This window comes from Mirounga angustirostris, unplaced genomic scaffold, assembly GCF_029215605.1.
Source record: "Mirounga angustirostris isolate CCGP_5_RB_7025 unplaced genomic scaffold, mMirAng1.0.hap1 SCAF_17, whole genome shotgun sequence".
NCBI classification, from domain to species: Eukaryota; Metazoa; Chordata; class Mammalia; order Carnivora; family Phocidae; genus Mirounga; species Mirounga angustirostris.
In genome coordinates this window covers 5,359,965-5,380,489 of record NW_026991725.1, presented here as the reverse complement: position 1 = coordinate 5,380,489, position 20,525 = coordinate 5,359,965, and the positions used below count along the sequence as shown (strand labels likewise).

The 20,525-nt window shown below is 52.2% G+C and overlaps 1 protein-coding gene across 2 annotated transcripts in view; it reads left to right on the top strand.

Moving 5' to 3' along the window:
• KSR1 (kinase suppressor of ras 1) overlaps positions 1-20,525 on the top strand; it is a 145,477-nt gene that overhangs the window by 88,589 nt on the left and 36,363 nt on the right. For both annotated transcript variants that reach the window (XM_045889449.3, XM_045889453.3), the window contains exons 3-4: positions 15,363-15,510; positions 19,601-20,060. In XM_045889449.3, the coding sequence (XP_045745405.1) occupies positions 15,363-15,510; positions 19,601-20,060 (608 nt within the window). The remainder of the gene's footprint in view (positions 1-15,362; positions 15,511-19,600; positions 20,061-20,525) is intronic.

The following is a 20,525-nucleotide window of genomic DNA, read 5'->3' as shown; positions in this document are numbered from 1 at the left end:
ATGATCCCGGGGTCCTGGGATCCAGCCCCGTATCGGTGGGGAGCCTGCTTCTCCCTCTGTCTGCCACTCCCTCCGTTTGTGCTTTCTCTCTGACAAATAAATAAAATCTTTAAAAAGAAAATGAATCGATCTCTGTCTCTTTCTCTCTCTCTCCCTTTCTTCCTACCTCCCTCTGACCTTTTCTTTCTCTCCTCCTCCCCCTCTTTTCTTAATATCCATTCATTCGACATCCATTGATCACTTACTCGGATTAATTACTGCAGGGGATTAATTGATGAACAAAATACAGTCTTCCTTGGGGGCTTATCGGGTGGTGGGATGTACACATCTACAAATAACCACCATGGAAACAGGCTGACGGGCCCCAAGGGGGGAAGGGCTGAGATGGGGCCCCATACAGAGCTGAGGGCCTTCCTGTGTCGTCTCCTGTCCACCCAGCCATGCACTCGTTCGGTGTATACTTAGCTTATATTATGTGCCAGGCCCTGTTCTAGGTGCTGCGTGTGAGTTCCTATCCTTACTGAACTTGCATACATCCCTCTCTCTAATAGAAGAAGTGATTTCTTTTCTGATTCTGAGCCAGAGTGCCCTCTTTTAAGCTTTGAGTGTGAAGTTGCCCCTGGTTTCTAGAAACCTGAAGAAAACCGGAGTGTGACTGTTCTGGTTAGCCCTGTACTGGTTGGCATTTATGAATGGTGAGCTCATCTCCTCAATCCTCTGGATTTCTGGGCTGCCGAGTTCTGTGAAAACCAACTAGACTGGATCCCGTGCCATGCAGGCAGGACTCTGGCTATTTTGTTCGCTCTGTCCCTGCTGCCTTGTGTCCTTGTTGAATGAATGACTTCAGATCAGATCATCCAAAGAGTTTTGGTCCCTTGGGCTGAGGGGTCTCAGGAGTGTTCTCATCTGGGCTCGTTGAAGGTTGAATTGCAGGGGCCATGAGGGGAGGTGTCTGGGGGCTGCCGAGGGTGGCTGAGGTCGGGGTTTCTGAGCTGGCTCTGCTGTGTTTGTTGAGGGGCCGGACTTGGCATGGCTGTGTGCCTATAGCCCTGCTGTGGGATGACTTTGCTTAGAGTGTGCCTGAGCCGCCTCCGGGGCCACCCAGCTCCTGCTGTCAGTTTCTGTTCGGTGTCCCCTCCTCTGGGACTGGCCTCAAAGGCAAGATTGCTCTAGAACACACCTAACCAGCCAGATATATCATTGGGAAATTCTTGTGTCACACTGTTTTAATTATTGTAAACAAAAGCCCCTTCTCTTATTATTTCTTTTTTTTTTTTTAAAGATTTTATTTATTTATTTGACAGAGAGAGACACAGCGAGAGAGGGAACACAAGCAGGGGGAGTGGGAGAGGGAGAAGCAGGCTCCCCGCAGAGCAGGGAGCCCAATGCGGGACTCGATCCCAGGACCCTGGGATCATGACCTGAGCTGAAGGCAGTCGCTTAACCAACTGAGCCACCCAGGCGCCCTCTTATTATTTCTTTTAAAAGAAAATCAACATATGCATTTTGGTGGCTCGGTTCTCATCCATACACTTTTGGGCAGGTAGCAAGATTGGAAATAGACAGCCCAGAACCTGGTGTTGGGAGGCAGACAGAAACTTGATTTTGCCAGTAGCTCATGGACAAGTCCCTTACCTCTCAGCCTGTTTACTCGTCTGTCGGTTCTCTAGCTAGAAACTGAGGAGTCACTTCTCATTCCTTCTGCTTCCTTACCTCCACATTTGATTAACTAGCAAAGCCTGCTGGCTCTATTTCCAAATATATATCTCAAACCCACCTATATCTCTTTTTCACTACTGTTCCCCCCTCCCCTGCCCCAGGCCTAGCTGCTGCACGGACTTGTGCAGTAGCACCTGCATCACTCTCTGTATCTACTCCTGCCCTCTCCTTCATTTCATTTTTCATAAGCCAAGAGTGATTTTTCTTAAAAGCCAAATCCGATCATCTCACTTTTCTGAGTACAGTCCTTCATTTAGTGTCTTGCCCTCAGCATAAAATCCAAGCCCCTTCACCATCACCTGCAAGGCCCTGAAGTATTTGGCATGTGCCTCCTTCTTCCACATCATTCCCTGCCCCCCTACTCTTTGCCTTGTGTTAGAACACGTCAGGTTTCCTGTCATAGCCCAGGGCCTTTGTATGTTCTGTTTCCTCTGCCTGAAAATTTCTGTACTCTCATGGCTAGGATCTTTAGAAGTCAGCTCTTCAGAGAGGCCACCTGGGCTAATATTAGATGCCCCCCATGTCTCAGCATGCTCTTTCCTTTTTAGCATTTATTCACAAATTTCAATATTCCCTAAAGAAAAGGACTACGTATTTTGTTTGCTGTTATGTTCCTAGCCTGGAATAAAGTGCCTGGCACGGAGTTGTTATTCAGTTGCTGTCTGTTGATGAGATGAATGAAGGGGAGGGGTAAATAGATGGAGGAATTCATGCTACGAGGGCACATAGTAAGTACTTACTAAGTACAAGCTGTTACATTCTCCTACTGGTTAGAACTTTGCATAGCAAGTTCCAATGCCGACTGGCTTACACTAAAGACTTTTGTCAGCATAAGTAATAGAAGTCCAGCGAGGTCTGGATGCAGAGGCTCAGGTGATGCTGTAAGAGTCTACTTCTCAGCCAGGCCCAACCCACATGGCAGGCACGAAGGATGCCAGCAGCTAAGCCTCACTTTCTTCCTGCATCGTGGTGGTGCTTGCCCATGGAGAGCTTCTTTCCTAGAACTGTAGCTAAAAAATCCCACGGAAGGCTGTGCATGGCCTGCCTTTGGTCGTGTGTTATACCAGAGCCAAGCACAGGGCTAGGAAGATGAAAAACTCCAGTTAGCCCACACTGGGTCATGGCTCAGCCCTTGAACAGCATGGCGGAGAGTGCGGCTGAAGGGTTGGTTTCACCTGCGCTCTGGAAGTGCATTCCTGGAGGAAAAACAGTTCTGCTGATGGAAGAAGAGACGTGCATTAACACTCACACCCCCAGATGGCAAGAGAGGTTTTACTGCAGCTGCTGTGGTCCCCACCCTCACCAGGGGCTCTAAGTGGGGCTTCACAGAGCTAATCATTGCTTCTTGGCTTTTTACTTTTTTTTTTTCTTAATATCCAGTAATTTACCTGGATGTTCATTTTCAGAATGTGAAAAGTATATAAATTAAAACAATAATTCTACCATTTATTGATGGTTTACATAATCTTACTACTCTGAGGAAATGCTATAAACATTTTGGTGCATTTCCTTCCAGTCAGCCTTCGTTGTTGGCTTTTCTTTTCTTTTTCTTCCTTTTTTAAAATGAAGTTTATTCATGAATTTATGCTATAAATTCTTTTTTTTTTTAAGATTGTTTTATTTTTAAGTAATCCCTACACTCAGCGTGGGGCTCAAACCCACAACCCTGAGACCTAGGGTTGCACGCTCCACTGACTGAGCCAGCCAGTCGCCTCTGTGCTATAATTCTTTAGTGAGTGTTCCCAACATGCCTGGGGCTGAGCTGTAAGCTTTATGTGGAGTGTCTCTCATTCAATCCTCCCAATAACCTTATGAGATGATGTCTTAGTCCATCTGGGCTGCCATAACAAAATACCATAGACTGGGGCCTTATAAGCATTATTTCTCATAGTTCTGGGGGCTGGGAAGTCCAAGATCAAGGTGCCGGCAGATTTAGTGTCTGGTGAGAACCCACTTCCTGATTCATAGACTGTGGTCTTTCTGCTTTGTCTTCACATGGTGGGAGGGGCCAGGCAGCTCTCTGGTGTCTCTTTTATAGAAGGGCACTAATCCCATCATGAGGGCTCCACCCTTATAACCTGATCACTTCCCAAAGGCCCTACCCCCTAATACCATCACCCTGGGGATTAGGTTTTGAGGTGGGGGCATGAATATTTAGTCTGTAGCAGGAGGCAGTGCTTTATGCCCAATATGCAGCTGACGTGTCACTTACCCGAGGTCCCCTAGATGGTACGTGGTGCGACCAGGATTCACATCGAGGATATCTGGCTCCAAAGCAGGGGTCACAAATTACACACCCAGAGACACACATACACTTTAAATTTTCACAGATAGAACCACATACATTTTTCCTTTTTCAGAATTTTATTTCGAAGCAACATTTTCTAAATCTAATTACAAATGTCCATTGCAAGAAAATTTGAAAATAAAAAAAGGCTCAGAAAAGAAAACAAAATCCCCCCACAGCTCCACCAGCCACTGATAGCCAGCCCCTTCTTTTACATTTTTTTCCCGTGTACATCAAGTGAAGTTCACTGTTCTTGGCGTATCGTTCTAAGAGCTTTGACAGCTGAGCCTCATTTTTAATGGTTGTCTTGGGTGCCATCTGGGGCATCTGCTGTAGTTCATAGGACTCTTCCGTGGTTGTCCAAACCAACAGTCCAAAATGTGTGAGAGCTCTAGGAGGGTTGGGGGTAGTTGGAGTTCATGTGGGGGTGGGGGTTCCCAGATGATTCACTGGGAGGAGGGAAATGATCATGTTCCTTGTTGACTCAGGTCAGACTTTCTGGAGGTGAGCAGCAAGGCAGAGAACACCTCTCTGTCTGTGGCCTGGTATCCTGGGTATCTGGGTGCCTGGGTCCCCAGGTCCCCAGACCCCTGCTGCGAGGCCCGCCAGAGCCTGAGTGTCTCACAACCAGCACCTGCTCCGGGAGGTATGTGCTGACTCCCCAGCTCCCAGGCACAAACTATTTTTGGCTACAGTGACTGTTCACTGCAGTCATGAAAACAGAAACTCCTCTCCCTGCCTTGTCCTTCTCTGAGACACTGCACCCGGGGCTGCGGCTGCCGGGGACCCAGGGCTTGGGCCCCTCACCATGCATTGCCTGTGGAGCTGGGTGTTGGCCAAGGCTGCAAGGGGCACAGGGACCCCACCACCTGTGGTCCTGCAAGAGACAGGAAGCCTGGACCAGCCCAGGCTGGAGGGTTGCAAGGTAGGCGCTGGGGTCCAGGATCAGGTGGCCCTTCTACAAGTCCCCTGAATGGGTACATTTGGCTGGGCTCCGAGTTCTTAACGTTGCTTACTATCTATAGAATATGTCTGGAGAGATCTAGATTGTGATTTCCATTTCATTGTTTCATTCCCTGACTTTCTTGTGGTACGTGGCTGGGGAACCATCAGGATCTTACTGGAATAGATCTTCCTGATCCTTCTAGTGAATGAATGACTTTTGGCTTGTTCGTGCTTTGGGTTTGAACAGGATACATGTTGTTCTGAGCCTGCTCCTTCTGTAGGGAGCTTAAGGAACTGAACTTGTGCAGGCAGCCCCGCCCTGCCTGTCCATGCTTCTGGTCACCCAGGCCAGCGAGGCCGAAGGGTGTAGAGGGTGTTGAGCGCTAGCTTTGGAGTTACACGGACCAGGGTCCAGTCCGGGCTCCGGCGCTCCCTGGCTGTGTCTTGAGTAACTTAATCTCTCTGAGCCTCACTTTCCTTAGCCACCGAGCAGCTGCGCGCAGGCCACTTTATGAGCAGTGACAGCACCGGTAATGGTTATTTTTATGACTAGACTGTTTGTGGAAAGAGGAAGCAGAGCAGCTGAGTAAGAATCGGCGTGCCTCGGCCTGGGGCAGGTCTTAGGCCGCATCGTAGGACCTGGGTGTTCGGGCGTAGCTGGTGATGTGGGGCTCGCTGCTGCTCTTCTAAAAGAAGGAAAGGGGTGCGCTGTCATCAGTGGGCATGGGTAGGGGTGGACAAGAACATGGAGTTGGGAATTTCTGCCCACTTTTAAGCCACCAAGACATAAGGGACTTGCAAGGCTCTGGTGAGGCCCTGAGCCCAGAAGCCCATTGCTTCTGGATTCCGTGGGGCTCTGGGCTCACGAGGCAGGCACCTGGCTTGGCATCCCTCAGGCTAGCACCTTTGGAGGTGATTCTCAGGGTAGTCCTTACCCTTGGCTCATCTCTTAGAATCTGGCAGGAATGCAACCTTTACATCTGGGTGAGGAATGCTCATAATGAACAACAGTGAGCTCTCCCAGGGGCCCGGGATAGCCTGGTGCTGGACACTGGCAGGGGTGTCAGGAAATCTGGGCCCTGGTCTTGGTGCTGTTGTTTAGGGTGACCCAGGCAGGTCCCCTCTTCTCTGTGGTCCTCTGTTTTCTCCTCCATAAAATGAGTGTTGGACTAAATTGTCTCTAAGGTCCCTTTTAAACCCTGCCCTTTGACCTTGGCAGAGGAAGGATTTATCCCTCTCCTCAACCTCATGAATATCCATTAGGCCCTTTCATGCCCTCACTCCTTGGTGGCACCAGCAGTGGCCTCCTTGGCTTGAGTGTTGGCCATCTACTTGGGCTGCACTGGGTTCCCCTACTTTGAGGCCCACTGTTGCTGTGGGGCAGGAGTTGTTTACAGGGTTTCTGGAAAACTACAGAGATCTCCTGAAAGATCTTGGTCTCCTGGTTGGATGCCCGTGGGGTAGCGTGGAAACAATGCAGCCCCTGTTTTCAGGTGGAGCAGCCTGGTTCTCAGGTCTCCAGCCTGGGCACACTTTCTGTGGCCCAATATAACCCCCACCCAGACAGATAGACAAACAACCCCAAAGGACAGACTGCATAATTGCACTTTAGAACGTGCCCCTCTGGTAGAGGGGTCTGTGATTTGGCTCTTGGCCTCGAGCTGGGGCCAGGCACGTGCCAGGGCCCTAAGCAGAGCTGACACGGCCTGAGGTCTCTCCGCCAGTCTGGGCATGCTCTGGCGCGGTGGGCCTCGCTGGCTGAACTCAGCTCCCACCCTACAGGTTTGGAGGAGGAAGAAGTTGAAGACTGGTAGACCTGTCTGGGAACCCTCTTTTTAATGGTGTGTTTGAATGGGGAGAACTGAGGGGGGCACCAGCCAGCAGTAAAGATGGCCGCAGGCATGGCCACGCCCAAGAGCCCCTGTCCGGCCCTTTGCCCCCTGGAGAGCTGGGGTTTCCCATGGGGAGCTCCATTTCAAACCAGACCCTAGCACGCTACCCCATGGGCATCCAACCAGGAGACCAAACCAGACCCTCTGTGTGGGCTTAGCAGGCATCCCAGTTTGCCAGGTACAGTCCCAGTTTAGGGCTGTTGTCCCCGGGCGGTTACAACACCCCCCTCCCCCTCTGAGGTGTCCCTGTGGGGAGGGTCCCTCATACACCCACCCTCACTCAGTAGCCTCTCACCGCACAGCTGCTGGCCTTGCTCGCATCCCCATTGCCACCCTGCTTGTCGTGCTCTCACCTACTTTGTCAACCAGGGATGCCAGGGAGGGCCTGTAGCCCTGGGGAAGGTGTGCGCCGCCCCCTCCTGTCCTACTTGTGCAGGAAGGGACTTTCCTGTTTGCCAGTTCCCCAGAAGTCAAGCGTCACCCAAGGGTTCGTGTAGCCCTCTGGCTGCTGGCAAGCCCTCCCCCCGTCCCACTTGGACTCCAGTCTTATCTTTGAATGTTCTCATTTTTGTTTGTTTGTTTTAGAGTATTCCATTTCTGACTTGAGGTTTACTCTGGAGTCTCGCGGACAATAGGGCTTTTTTTCCCTCATAATCAGCAAACATCCTGGGTGTAGAGGACCGCCCCTGTAGATGCCCACGTGTCTCCTGTCTCCATTTTGGAAGTAGTGTGTGCGGAGGGTAAGCGTACAGCCCCAAAGCTCTGTGTGTGTGTGTGTGTGTGTGTGTGTTTTCTAACGCTGGATGCGTCTGGCTGTTTTCAAACCACAGCCAAGGAGGAACAGTTTTGGGAATGTGTGTCGATGACACAGAGGAAGGTGACAAAATGCAGGTGGCCTAGATGGCAGGTGTGTGGGCCTCCCTGGGAGCCTCTCCTCTGTGTCCCCTTCTGTACATTGTGTGCTGGGGGGCTGGACGGGGAGAAGACCTGTCAGTCAGCACAGAGGGAGGTGGGAGGGAAGGAGCAGCGAGGAGCAGGGCCACGAGGAGATGGAGCCCAACAGAGTTGATATGTGTTTGTTGAGTGGCTGGATGACCCCCTGGGACCAGGGGTTGCCACACTGTGCCCCATGGGCCAAGTTCAGCCCACCACTGTTTTTTGTACAGCCTTGTAAACGAAGAATGGTTTTCAGATTTTTAACTGCTAGAAAAAAAAGAGAAGAAGACTGTTTCGTGACACATGAAAATGATAGGACATTCAAGTTTCAGTGTCCATACTTTTATTGGAATGCGGCCTCACCCATTTGTTGACATATTGTCCAGGGCTCTTTTGGCGCTCTGACGGCAGGGTTGAATAGTTCTGATGGAGCCCAGATGGCCTGCAGAGCTGAAGATCATTCCCTCTCTGTTCAGTAAAAGCCTGCCAGTCCCGGTTCTAGGTACCTCGGGGCTCCCGGGAGACACAAGACAGGCTCTCCAGGAAGGTGGGGCCAGCCCCTGGGGTGACAGCACATGCCACCAGAAGCTGGAGATCTGGTCCCAGGCAGAGTTAAGAAGCACTGGTGTCCTCTAGAGGGTGCGAGGAGAATGTAGGGCCTAGAAAAGGAACATGGGGGAGAAGACTCTGGGAGGCCACCTGCAGCCAGAGCTCAACCTAGCTCGGCACAGGGGTAGGGCCGGGTGTGGAGCCAGGAAAACCGGATGTGACCTGTGATGCCAAGTAAACTCTGTCCTGGGCAAAAGGGCTCACTTGATAGAGCAAGTCAGTGGGCACCAGCGCCCACAGGGCCAGCTGGCTGGGACTAAGAAGAGGTGGTCATGCCTCAGCCTTCCCAATCAGGCTGTGTGGTCTTGGGCAAGTTACCTACCCTCTCTGAACTTTATCATCCATCTTAGGATGTTATGAGGACTGTAAGTGCTGACCTCTGCAGTTCATCTAGCAGAGCGCCTGGCCCGTAGGAGATGCATAATAAATGCTCATCACTTGCCCTTTCTCTACCTCCTCAATTTCTCTCCTTTGACCTGTATCCCTCCACCTCCACATCTTACCTACCCCACCACTGACCCATCTTTCTGAGGCTTTTAAGTCCAGACATACCAATGCATAGGCCAGAGACAGCCACTTCTTGAAGATTCCAGCCTGGCTCCCCACTCTGTAAGCCCCCACCCTGTCTTGTGGGAGGGAGGGAGGCAGGTACAGACCTCTCCTGGGACATCTGGGAGCTTGGGCTAGGCTGGGGTTGAGTTGAAGGAGTGTGGGCCTCATGAGAAGACAGGCGGGGGTCAACCCCAGGGCGCAGCCCTGCCCTACCCCGGCCAGACCTGCCTTCTGGGCATTCTCGGACACTTTCTGCCCTGGGCTACTTTAGCCAGACTGTCTACCCTGCAGCCTGTCTTCTCTCCTGGTCCCCAGCCTGAGAAATTCTGATTTGATTGGTCTGAGGTGAAATGTGAGCATCAGGATCCTTTTTAAAAGCACACCCCCCTCCCCCCCAAAACCACGTAATTCCAGGGTGAGGCCAGGGTTGAGAGCCACTGATCTAATTCAGCCAAACCCACTCATTTTACAAATGATGAAACTAGACCCCAAGAGAAGGGTAGGGACTGGCCCAAGGCCATGGGGGTTCCAGTGAGCAGGTCTGGCCCTTCCTTCACTATGTTGTCCGGCTGGGAGGAGGTGGAGAGAAGCCTTCCAGAAAGTGGCTGGCTTCTCCTGGGTGGGGGTATTTCTCATCTCCCAGCGCTGAGATAGGAGGAGACAGGCCCAGGACTGGTCTGTAGACCAAGCCAGTACCCCGTGGACAAAGCTGTCTGTTGATCTCCATGGAAAACCCAGAAGGCTGCCCAGTCCAGGCCCTCACTGCCTCAGCCCCACCTGTGCCTCCCAGAATTCCCAGCTGTTGTCACCTAAGTCTCACTGTCCCTCAGCCCCAGCCATGGGCAGAGAGGAACATCTGGCAGGTGTTGCCTTGTCAACTGTAGGCACGTAGGCTCCCCACCTGGGCTGCCAGAGAAACTCCCTTGCTTTTCAACCCTTCTCTTTCCCCAGCTGCCCCCCTGGCCTCAGGGCTCTGGGGGTCCACCTCTGGCCTCTCTGGTGTGACCGGTCCCAGGGGAGCATCTGTGGTGAAGGATCCTGGCCCTTTCTTTAACCTGCAGCCGGGGAAGTTGTGGGGGGCCGGGGGGACGCTCCTGCACCCACACATCAGAAATCTGGGTTCTGCAAATGGACCTGGAGAGCTAGCAGCACTGACCCATACTGCGCTCTGGGACCAGAAGGCTAACGAGAAACGCAAAGCGTGGGTTTGCTTCTTGGCCTTCCTTTAACTCAGGCCTTTGCCGGAATTCTGCCTGGAGCTGCCCAAGGTTCTTGTACGTGGCCCACAAACAGGCGTTGGAGCCCTGACCGACCATGGCGAGTGTGACCCACTCTCCGTGTCCGCCAGCACAGGTTTCTAAGTATAGACCCCAGGCAGCCCCGTGGCTGCTGGTAAGTCCCTGGATGCCATCTGATACTCATCCTGCCCCCTGACATGACCTGCTGCCAGTTGCTGAGGGGAGGGGACAGCTGTGTTTGGCCCGGCCCATCCCCGCTGCCTGCTCTAGAGAACAGAACCGGCAGGTGAATTACCATAGACCAGGAGTGACCTCAGCCCTCCACCAACCCTGCTGTCTAATGATCATCAGGAAGAATAACTTCCCATCATCTACCGGAGGACATAGACCGGGACTTGAAGGAACAGGCCAAGGCCGGGAGCCAGCGTTCTCTGGAGCTCTTGCTCTGTCCCAGGTTCTCGCCGCCCCACTTCTGTGCTCAGGTGCAAACTGGAGCCTTGCCGGAGCTGGGGCTTGGGGTCCCCTGCACTGCCCGGGCAGCCCTGTCTTCCCTTCTTGGTTTCTGGTTCATGGTTTCTTTTTAAACAGAAGCTGGGATGGAGTGGGCAGGAATTCTCCTCGAAGCAATATGGACTCTCAGTCTTCATCCCCTCCCGAGAGCCCCAGTCCGGGTCCTTGGCTTTGAGACAACTTGTCATCTTCCGCGTGCCTCCAGGCAGGTGGGAGACCCTCCTGGGACTGTGGGGCCTCTCAGGCTTGAGGGGGCTTCAGAGCAGCTTCACCTGCCTGCTCGTTGGTGGACGTGTGAGGTCACCTGCAGCAGTTGGTGAAACTCATTCCCTAATGTGCTTTCCATGTAGGGGTGATCTAGAGAAGTTGCACGTGGTCTAGAAGACCTTCCTAACTCAGACTCGGCTGTGCCTGTCGCTGCGGGTGGGCAGATCACATCCATGTGTGAGGTTTGGGGGTGCCGAGTTACGGAGGGCCACAGCTGGAGGAGATACCAGGGCCATTCCCGGGGCCTGCCCAGCCACTCACCCAGCCGGACCGTCGTCTACCTGGAGGTCCAGCTGAGAGCTGGGTGGATGCCTTTTCTTTGTATACTGGTTCCCCTGGTTCCAGCATGCTTGCTAACCCTAACCCTCATGTACTTTTCCACCTTGACTGATGGACTTTAGGTCCGAAATCACTTGTAGGCATCGAAAGGCCAGCGCACTTAGTTTTCGTGGTGGGGTCTCACGGCCAGTGTGGACACCTCGCTGAGAAGGCCTGGCCACACGTGCTGTGGTGCCTTCCCTCCCCATTTGCCTATGGAAATAAAGCTTTAGAAGTTGCTGATCAGACAGAACTTGGGAAGGTGTCACATTCTTCACATAGGGTCTCCTTGCTGGAGGCTCTGTGTAACTCACGGATGTGAATCTCGGTCTGCACAGTTTTGTATTAGTTGCTACCATTTGAAAATCAGCTATTTTATTTATTTGAGAAGAGAGATTGAACTTGAGTCTGGGCAGAGGGAGAGGGAGATTCCCCACTAAGCAGGGGGCCTGACATGGGGCTTGATCCTGGGACCGCGAGATAATGACCTGAGCTAAAGTGAGATACTTAACCGACTGAGCCACCCAGGTGCCCCAAAATCAGCTATTTTAAAATAAAGATCCAGGTTTTTTTTTTTATTTTCTTCTTCTTCTTCCTTTTTTTTTTTTTTTTTTTTAGAGTAGGGGAAACAAGTGGGGGAGGAGCAGAGGGAGGGAAGGACTCTTAAGCAGGCTCCACGCCCTGCCCAGCACAGAGCCTGACTCCGGGCTCGATCTCACAACCCTGAAATCAAGACCTGAGCTGAAATCAAGAGCCAGAGGCCTAATCCACTGAGCCATGCAGGTGCCCCAAATTTCCGTGTAGTCAGATCTGGTAACCCTCCCATTGCCTCCACTCAGACCCCAACACTGAATGAAGGCAGAGGGTGGGGTTCTGATTAGCATTGTCCTTGCTGCTGTTGGGTTTCTTGTTGTCCAGTAAAGAAAAGTGTCTTTACTAATAAAAGATAGATCAAGAGGACCACATCCCCACTGGTCTCATTTCTTCCCGTGGCCGGGCCCTGAGGCTTGTGTATTTGAGACCCTTACTCTACCAGGTAACTTGCTGACTGGTGGATAGCTTTTTTTGGCTGCAGCTTTTACGGAGAGTTCAGTGATCCAACCCTGGGGTGGGGTAGGGGTTAGGGAATGGAAGGAGCAGTCAGAAATGATGACCATGACCATGTGCTAGCACTCTTCATTCCATGGATGGACATGAACAGTTCACACCCTGGGAGGCTAGCTTTAGAAGTTGCTGATCAAGACAGAGGCAGGAGCAGCTCCAATTTTAAGTGGGCCCCTGGATTGGCTCTTCTGTCCCAGTCCCCCCACCCGCCCCCCAGTTTTGTCTTGCCAACCCCTGGTTTGAATTGGAGCCTAAAGAGAGGGCAGAGGAGGAGAAGGAAGGTGGTCTCTGCTGCCTCGTTCCTGTGTGGTGGGGCTAATCCATGAAGCCTCATGGCAGTGGGAGAAACTTTCTGGCTAATTTGAAACTTTAAGGGAAATAGCTTTCTTCTTCTTCTTCTTTTTTTTTTTTTAAGGGAATGGATTTGAACATATTCTTTCTCTTTCCTGGGGGGTTACTTCACTTTGATAAAGAACAAAGAATTTCCATTTCACAGTATAGTTGTGGTTCTTCTTTTTTCCAGAAAGCAGGTAGAAATTAATTCCTTTAATTTACTTTGAAAAAAATTATTTCCCCCAAGGTAGCTGTTGCCTCCCAAGGCTCTGCCAGGTTGAGGAATGACAGCAGGGGAATAGTTGAAGGAACTTGGGATCCCACACACGTGGGTTTGGCCATTCCTTAGGTTGCCCTGCCTGAGGTCTCTGGGGCTCGGGCAGGTGCACCTCACTGCCCATCCTTGCTGAATTGTGCTGAGCCGAGAGAGTATACAAAGCACTGGGCACACTGTCTTGGCAGATGGATTGTCATAATAAACGTACTTACTATGTTTGAGAACTGGAAACTTGGTGTGGGTGGGGAGGAGAGGATTAGAAAGAAAGGAAGGAAGAAAATCCCTATTTGCATGATAATTAGATTGGGGATTGGGTTTCTAGGCTGGTTTCTGAATCTCTGTTCTGGAGAACTGCTGAGTCATCACGGCCTGGGGGCAGTGCACGTTTGGTGAGCACGGAGGACACTCCAGCGAAGGGTGGTGGGTCGTTTTGTGCAGCGTGTGAAGCTCGACGTCACCGCCATGCGTTCTTGACAATATTGCCCAGCTGGCTTTCATAGTAGAGGAAGGGGAAAGATGTCTAAACTGCATTTTGATGAAGAGCCTCTTAGAGGCCAATAAAGACACATGGATTAAACAAAGCTGAGGCCTGGGGGTGTTTATCTGACCAGCCTCCTGCCTCTGCTGTTACCAGCGGTTTCCTGTGATGCTTTTGTTATATCATCTGGAAGGATTTCTGACAACCAAGGGTTTGTTTGTCCAGCCAGTGATGAGCTTTTTGGTGCTTTTTTCGCATCTGTTTTTCCAAATTTCAGTGTGAATCACTCTAAAGGGCTATGAGATTCTTCTCCACAGCCCTGGAGATTGAAGAGTATACTGACAAGACGAAAAGGTTGTGGGGGTGGGAGTGGGATATGGCCAGAGCCCAGGCCTCAGCGGTGGCCCCCACCACCAGCATCGCAAAAAACCCCCAGGTCATTGCCCTAAAGACTCATAGCCATTATCTCCGTCAGGTTCAGGTTCGACAGCTAAGTCTACGATTTACAGCAGCGTGAATGGACAGTAACTCTTTCTAAAAGAAGATTACACGGCTAGCTGACATCAATGAAAATCAGCTTAGATTCTGAAGAACTACAAGCTTTATATGAATCATTTGATGTGGGATATGGCCTTCCCTGACATAGAAAATCTGGAAAATAACGAAAGGGGCCAAAGAAGAAGAAGAAATACCCTGATCCCCAGTCCTACCCCTCATTCCACGCCCTCCCTCAGGTAGCTCTTTGAGCTTTCTCTGTGCTAGGCCATATTATATTGCTTTGAAGTGACTTGTCTTTTTATGTCAGTTACCTGCAAGCCACTGGAGGCCAGAGACATATGCTATCGTTTTGTGTGTCTGCTCCGGACTGGGTATCCCATATGGCTCAAAGCAGTCAGAACCGGAGGGGTTTTCTTACTCCTTGATGAGAAGAAAGAGCACAAGCTTTGAAGTCAGGCCTTGATTCAAATATTCACTCTCTGTATTACTTTTCTGTTGCTGTATAACAAATAACCACAAACACAGCAGCCTAAAACATCCCCCATTTCTTAGCTCACAGTTCTGTAGGAGGAGAACAGGATGGAGGATCTTACCAGGCCCAAGAACTTAAGGTGTCAGCAAGGCTGGCCTTTTACCTGGAAGTTTTGGGAAGAAGCCGCATCTAGGTGCATTCAGGTTGTTGGCAGAAGCCAGTTCCTTCTGGCTGTAGGTCTGAGGCTCCCTTTTCCATGCTGATCTGCCAGGGGCCACTCTCTCTCCAAAAGGCCCCCCTGCGTCCCTTCCCATCTGGCCCCTCCATGAGAGTCCACATGGAGTCCTTGTTGCACCTGAGTCTCTCCCTTCCTCTCTGCTACCTTGAATCCTTGAAAGGTTTTGACTGAGAATTAAATAAGGCGAGGTAGTAAGGTCCTAGACGGTGTTTCGTGAGGGTTAATTCTTTTTAACCCTTCTCTCGTTAAGCCAGTTTTATTTGGAATCTATCTTGTCTAATTCAGATACAGCAAAATTGCAAAGGGCCATCTTTATCTGAAGTTCTTGTCATTCTAAGAAGTTGTCATGATTCATCATTTTTCTGTGCAGAGGCATAAAAAGAAACAAGCGGGCAACGTGCCCTCATCGTAACTTTGCTGTTTTTTCCGTCCTTCCCCCATCCCAGCCCTGCAGCTTTGGTGTCTCAACCTCAGCTGCTGTCTCTGGGAGCGCTGGGGGTGGGGGCGAGAGCTAGCTGCCTGTGTCCTCTGACAAGTGGTGGCTTCTGGTCCCAAAGCTGGCCTGCCAGCACCTGGCCCCTGCCACTCAGCGGGGGAGCCCAGCCCAGGCCGCGGAGAGGATGAGGAGGGCGCCCGGGCCGGCCTGACTGCTCACCAGCTCTCTGCCTCTCCCTTCTGTACTTCCTCAGGAGATCCTCAGCGAGCTCACGCTGGATGCCCTGCTGGACATGAACGAGGTCAAGGTGAAGGAGACGCTTCGGCGCTACGGGGCCAATGCCGAGGAGTGTAGCCGCCTGCAGTACGCCCTTGCCTGCCTGCGGAAAGTGACAGGTCTGGGTAGGTAGGACTGGCCTCCCCAGTGCTGAGGCCGGCCCCATCGGCTCCCTGTATCTCCAGCGGGGCTGAAATAGCAGGCTTCCCTCTCCAGGCCTGTCCTGCTTCCCTGGGGCCACTGACACGGGTGGGGCAAGTATGGCCCAGGGTTTCTGGGGCAGCTTGGAAAGGCCAGAGAGTGTGTGATCTGAGATAGAGGGTTTGCATCCCGACTGCTCTGGCTAGGATGAACCAAGGGAAGCTTTTACCATCATCAGAGACCCCAGTCCTATCCACTGGGTGGGCCCTGTGTGATTTACCCTGTTTTGAGCACATCTGTTGGGCTCTGAACCCTCCCTCGGCTCCCTGCATTCCAGCCCCCTCCCCAGCCCGGCTCACCCCCAGCCTGCTCCCTACCTTCTCCTGTCCCCACTGGCTGCTGGGCTGTGTGCTCAGAAGGCAGAAGCATGATGAGAGAAATTGTGTGGTGTTTCAGCTGTGAGTGTGTACATGGCCGCCCCAGGCAAAGTGTGTCATCCTGGCATTACGAGGAGTTCCTTGGGAATTATTTACAGGCTTTTTAAATCTTGCCTTGGAAACGGCTTTAAATGCCGTGATTTCACGTTCCCAATACGATACCGATAAGGCTTTACAGTAAGCCTAATGAATGGAATTAGTCCCATTTTTAATGATCGGAACCACCTGTCTTATTTCTGGCTGACTGAGGCTTAAGGAAGCTACTGGGGTTTATATTCTGCTTGGTCCACCCCCCCACCCCGGGGATTGGGCTTGATTTCTTCCTGGACCCCATTGTCCCAAGTCCTCCTTTGAACACAGAGCCCAGCGTGGAGAGCCTCACTCAGTTCTGAAGACCTCGACAGGCCAGGCCTCCCAGCAGGGGCTACAGAATAAACGTGAGAAAGACATAGTCCACATTCTCATTCCCACATTTTACAGAGGAGATGGAGCCCAAAGAGGGGAAAGGGCTTCGCTGAGGACACCCAGCATTGGGTGACAGAGCTGGGATTCCAGCCTCAGTCTTTGTGGGTGGCTAGCTTGTTTCCATGTTGTGGGAATTTAGAAGTATTTGCCACCCAAGCTGGGACTGGGGTGGGTAACTTGTCAGCCTTCCCTCCTTATGCCTGAATTGTAAAGAATTGTGGAGGAACCAGCAGTTGAGGAGGGGTGGTGACCTATTTGTGTTGGGAAGGTGACTGCCCGTCCTAGGTGCCAAGCTAGGGGGATCACCAACTCATTAACGCTAATTTATGAAGCCAGGCACTTGACATGTGTGTGGCAACACCTTTTGTTTGTTTGTTTGTTTTTAAGATTTTATTTATTTATTTGAGAGAGAGAGCATGAGAGGGAGGAGGGTCAGAGGGAGAAGCAGACTCCCTGCAGGGAGCCCGATGCGGGCCTCGATCACAGGACTCTAGGATCATGACCTAAGCTGAAGGCAGTCACTTACCCAACTGAGCCACCCAGGCGCCCCAAGTGGCAACACCTTTTTAAGTGGTGGTGGGGAGAGCCTCTTATAGCTAGAGCATCAGAGGCATTGGGTGAGTTATCTGGGGTCCCACACTTGGCACGCCCCAGAGCTGGGTTTCTTCCTCAGAGGGTGCTTTTCTACTATGCCCCAGAGGAGGCCTCTGGGGAGGACAGGGTCTTTTCCACATCCTTCTCATCTGGTCTCAGCTTGTGGTACCTCTATGTCCACAAGAGGGTCCTGGCCACACCTCATCCAAATGCATCTGCCCAGCAGTGACCATACTCCTAGGGCACCTGCTGGGGACTGGGTGGGGACTGTGATCGCCCTGCCTCTCAGATCATGTGGTCATAGTCTTTATTACAACTAACTGGGCTTGGTGAGAGCAGTCTAACTGCAGTAAAGATGGACCGTGGAATCCATTTGTTTCAGCCCAGCACTTCTAGAATCTGTGGGACCTCGGTCTGTGACTTAACCCCACTGTGCCTCAGTTTCCTCGTCTGTACGGTGGAGGTCATAACAGCATTCTCTCATCGTGTTGTTGTAAGGATGAAATGAGTGACCGTCAAGTACTTAGACCAGAGCCTGGCGTATATTAGTGCTCTTTTCAGTATTAGGTTTGCGGGGTCATGGAAAATGTTGAACGCATTTGCCTTGTGGCCCCTGGTCTTAAGAAAGGTGAATGAAGGATGGTTCTCCGTGCCAGTGTCCGGTGAACAAGGGAGATCATTTCTGCTGATGCTTTGGTCCCTCATCCATAGCACACGTCTCTAATCACTCCCCAGCTCTTCCTACTGAGTGACTCCAGAATCATTCTCGAGAGCCACTGCCGGATAACTAGTGTTCACGTGTGTGTCGAGACCCATGTGCCATCCCTGGGCGGCTCAAAGCAGCAGAGATTAAATGGGCAGTCTGAAGCTTTTGGGACTCGTTTCCTTGGGTGGCGGACTTGTGCATGGATCATGGAACTCGATCTTCCATCCCCTCAGGAAGAGATAGGCCAGAGCCTCCGGGAGTCTAGTCTGTAAGTTACAGTCGTGGCTGCAGGTTCTACAAGAGCAAACACAAGGAACACACGGACTGAGTCACTCACTCCATGGAGTTGATTCCTGAGAAGAAAGTCCTGAGGCAGTGAAGTAGGGGAAAGGGTCCTTGAGGACATGTACAAAGAGCCCTTGAGCGTTGTGAAGGCCAGTTTCTCTCCACCATCCCTGATCAATGGCGTCCGGGCTGGGCTGGAGCATCTCTGATGACAGAGAGCTCTTTTGCTTGCCAGACTGAGCTGTATTTGTAGGCCATTCAGGATGGACAGCCTTGTGGGAGGAGGCCTAGTGCCGCGGTCGGGACCAAGGGCGCTGTTCCTGACCCACCTCACGCTTAGCCGCCTGACCTTGTCAGCGTTCCTGGCCTCCCTGACGTGCTGGGAAGACTGAGCGATACAGGGGAGAAAGCACAAAGTGGAATAACTCGTGTGGAAGTTCATTTTGTCTTGAGTCAACATCGACCTATCCATACTTTCCCCTCACTGGTAAAATAAGGAGGGAGGTATCTTTTCCTTCCCCACATCGGGGTCTCTGTAGACAGGCTCCTTTCTCCCTGCCCCCAACCCTTTGGTATCTCCCCATCCCTTATAAGCTCCAACCTAAAGTCCTTGGCGAGGCCTCCGAGACCCCTCCTGAGCTGGCCTCTTGCAGCTCTCTGGCTCGTCCTGACCTCTCCAGGCACGAGGAACTCCTCGTAGTCACCAGAATGTGCTGTGGACTCCCTGCCTTCGCATGTACTGTTTCCTCTGCCTGGTGCACCTGCTTCACCTTCTCCAGGTGGCTCAAAGCAAACGCCGCCACCTCTGGGAAGCCCCTGACCTCCAGGCTAGTTAGGGTCCCCCTTCTCCATGCTCCCTCAGGGCCTGGGCGTCTCTGTCTCAGCACACTGCTGTCCTGCTGTTTGGACTGTCTGAGCACAGTGGATGTCTTTTTTCATGGCCTGACACCCGGCATCCAGCATATGCTCGAATGAATGGACAGACTGGGTCATTGAGTTGGAACTGCCCAGAGCCTCAAGGTCTCGGGGGTCCGCTGTGTGGGCAGCCAAAAGTCACGGGTGCCTCTCGGAAGGAATTGGCTATTGATCCTCTTCTAACCAGATCTCTGTCCTATAGCAAATTCCCAGGGCAGATTACTACTGAAGGTTGATATGCCCCTTTCCTGGTGTTTGAATTTTCTTGACATGGAGTTGTCCCCTTCGAGCACCCCAGCTTCCCCTTCTTGACTCTTAAAGATCAGTTGCCACTTCCCTCTCTGAGGTCACTCATTTTGGGGTTGGGTTTCCCAGCTTGCTCCCCGCAGACCTGCCAGCAAGAACCCTAGACGAGCCATTCTGTCTCTGGTCCTCATTTCCCCTCTATAAAATGGGGACAGTAATATCTGAGCTGGTGGCCTCACAGTCACAGACGACACGGGTGGTGATGTGTGTGCTCGAGAGGCCTGTATAAAGGCTTCGAGTCGAAGCCTGCCGAGAAGGGACCGTACAGCCCTGGGCAAGGTGTTAACCTCGGGGCCCTGGCCGCCTCACCTAGCTAGTAAGTCCCTCTAGCTCTGACCATCTGTGACTCGACTTCTGGGCCCACAGGAGGAGAGCACAAAGAGGACTCGGGCTGGAGTTCATTGGATGCCCGGCGGGAAAGCGGCTCAGGGCCTTCCGCGGACGCCCTCTCGCCGGCCAGCCTGCCTTGGCCCCCAGGGGGCGCCCAGCTGGGCAGAATGGGCGGCAGCACCCAGGGCCCACGCTCCGTGTCTGTGTCCGCTCTGCCCACCTCGGACTCCCCGATCCCCGGCCCCTGTGAGGGCCTCTCGGACACCTGTATCCTCCTGCACACCAGTGGCCGGCTGACCCCCCGGGCCCTGCACAGCTTCATCACCCCCCCGACCACGCCCCAGCTGCGAAGGCACACCAAGCTGAAACCGCCGCGGACGCCGCCCCCACCCAGCCGCAAGGTTTTTCAGCTGCTGCCCAGCTTCCCCACACTCACCCGGAGCAAGTCCCACGAGTCTCAGCTGGGGAACCGCATTGACGAGGTCTCCCCGATGAGGTGAGTGTTCCCGCCAGGCTGGTGCTCAGTGTGCCATCCACTGAAAGTTCTGTCTACGGTTTTCTCATCATAAAGGGAATATGGGCTTTATTTTCAAAGGACAAATAAAATCAACCGACCTAGAAGGGTGCAAAGTGAAAAGTGCCTCTGTGTCTTAGTCCACTCTCCAGGCTTTGTTAGCAGTTTGGACTGAATCCTGCCTGCTAGGTTCTTTTCTGGACATGTGCACGCACACACACACAGAATGGTACCATGCATCAGTCAGGATAGACTGGGTTCTGCTGCAGTAACCCCTAGCTCTCTGGGTCTTAAAATGACAAAGATCTATTAAAAAATTGCTCATGCCACTTGTCCATTGCGAGTCGGCCTCATTCCAGGTCCCAGGCTGACAGAACAGCCACTTTCTGGAACACTGTCTAGAACATTCCACTAGGGCAGAGGAAAAAAGAATTTTAGCTGTTACAC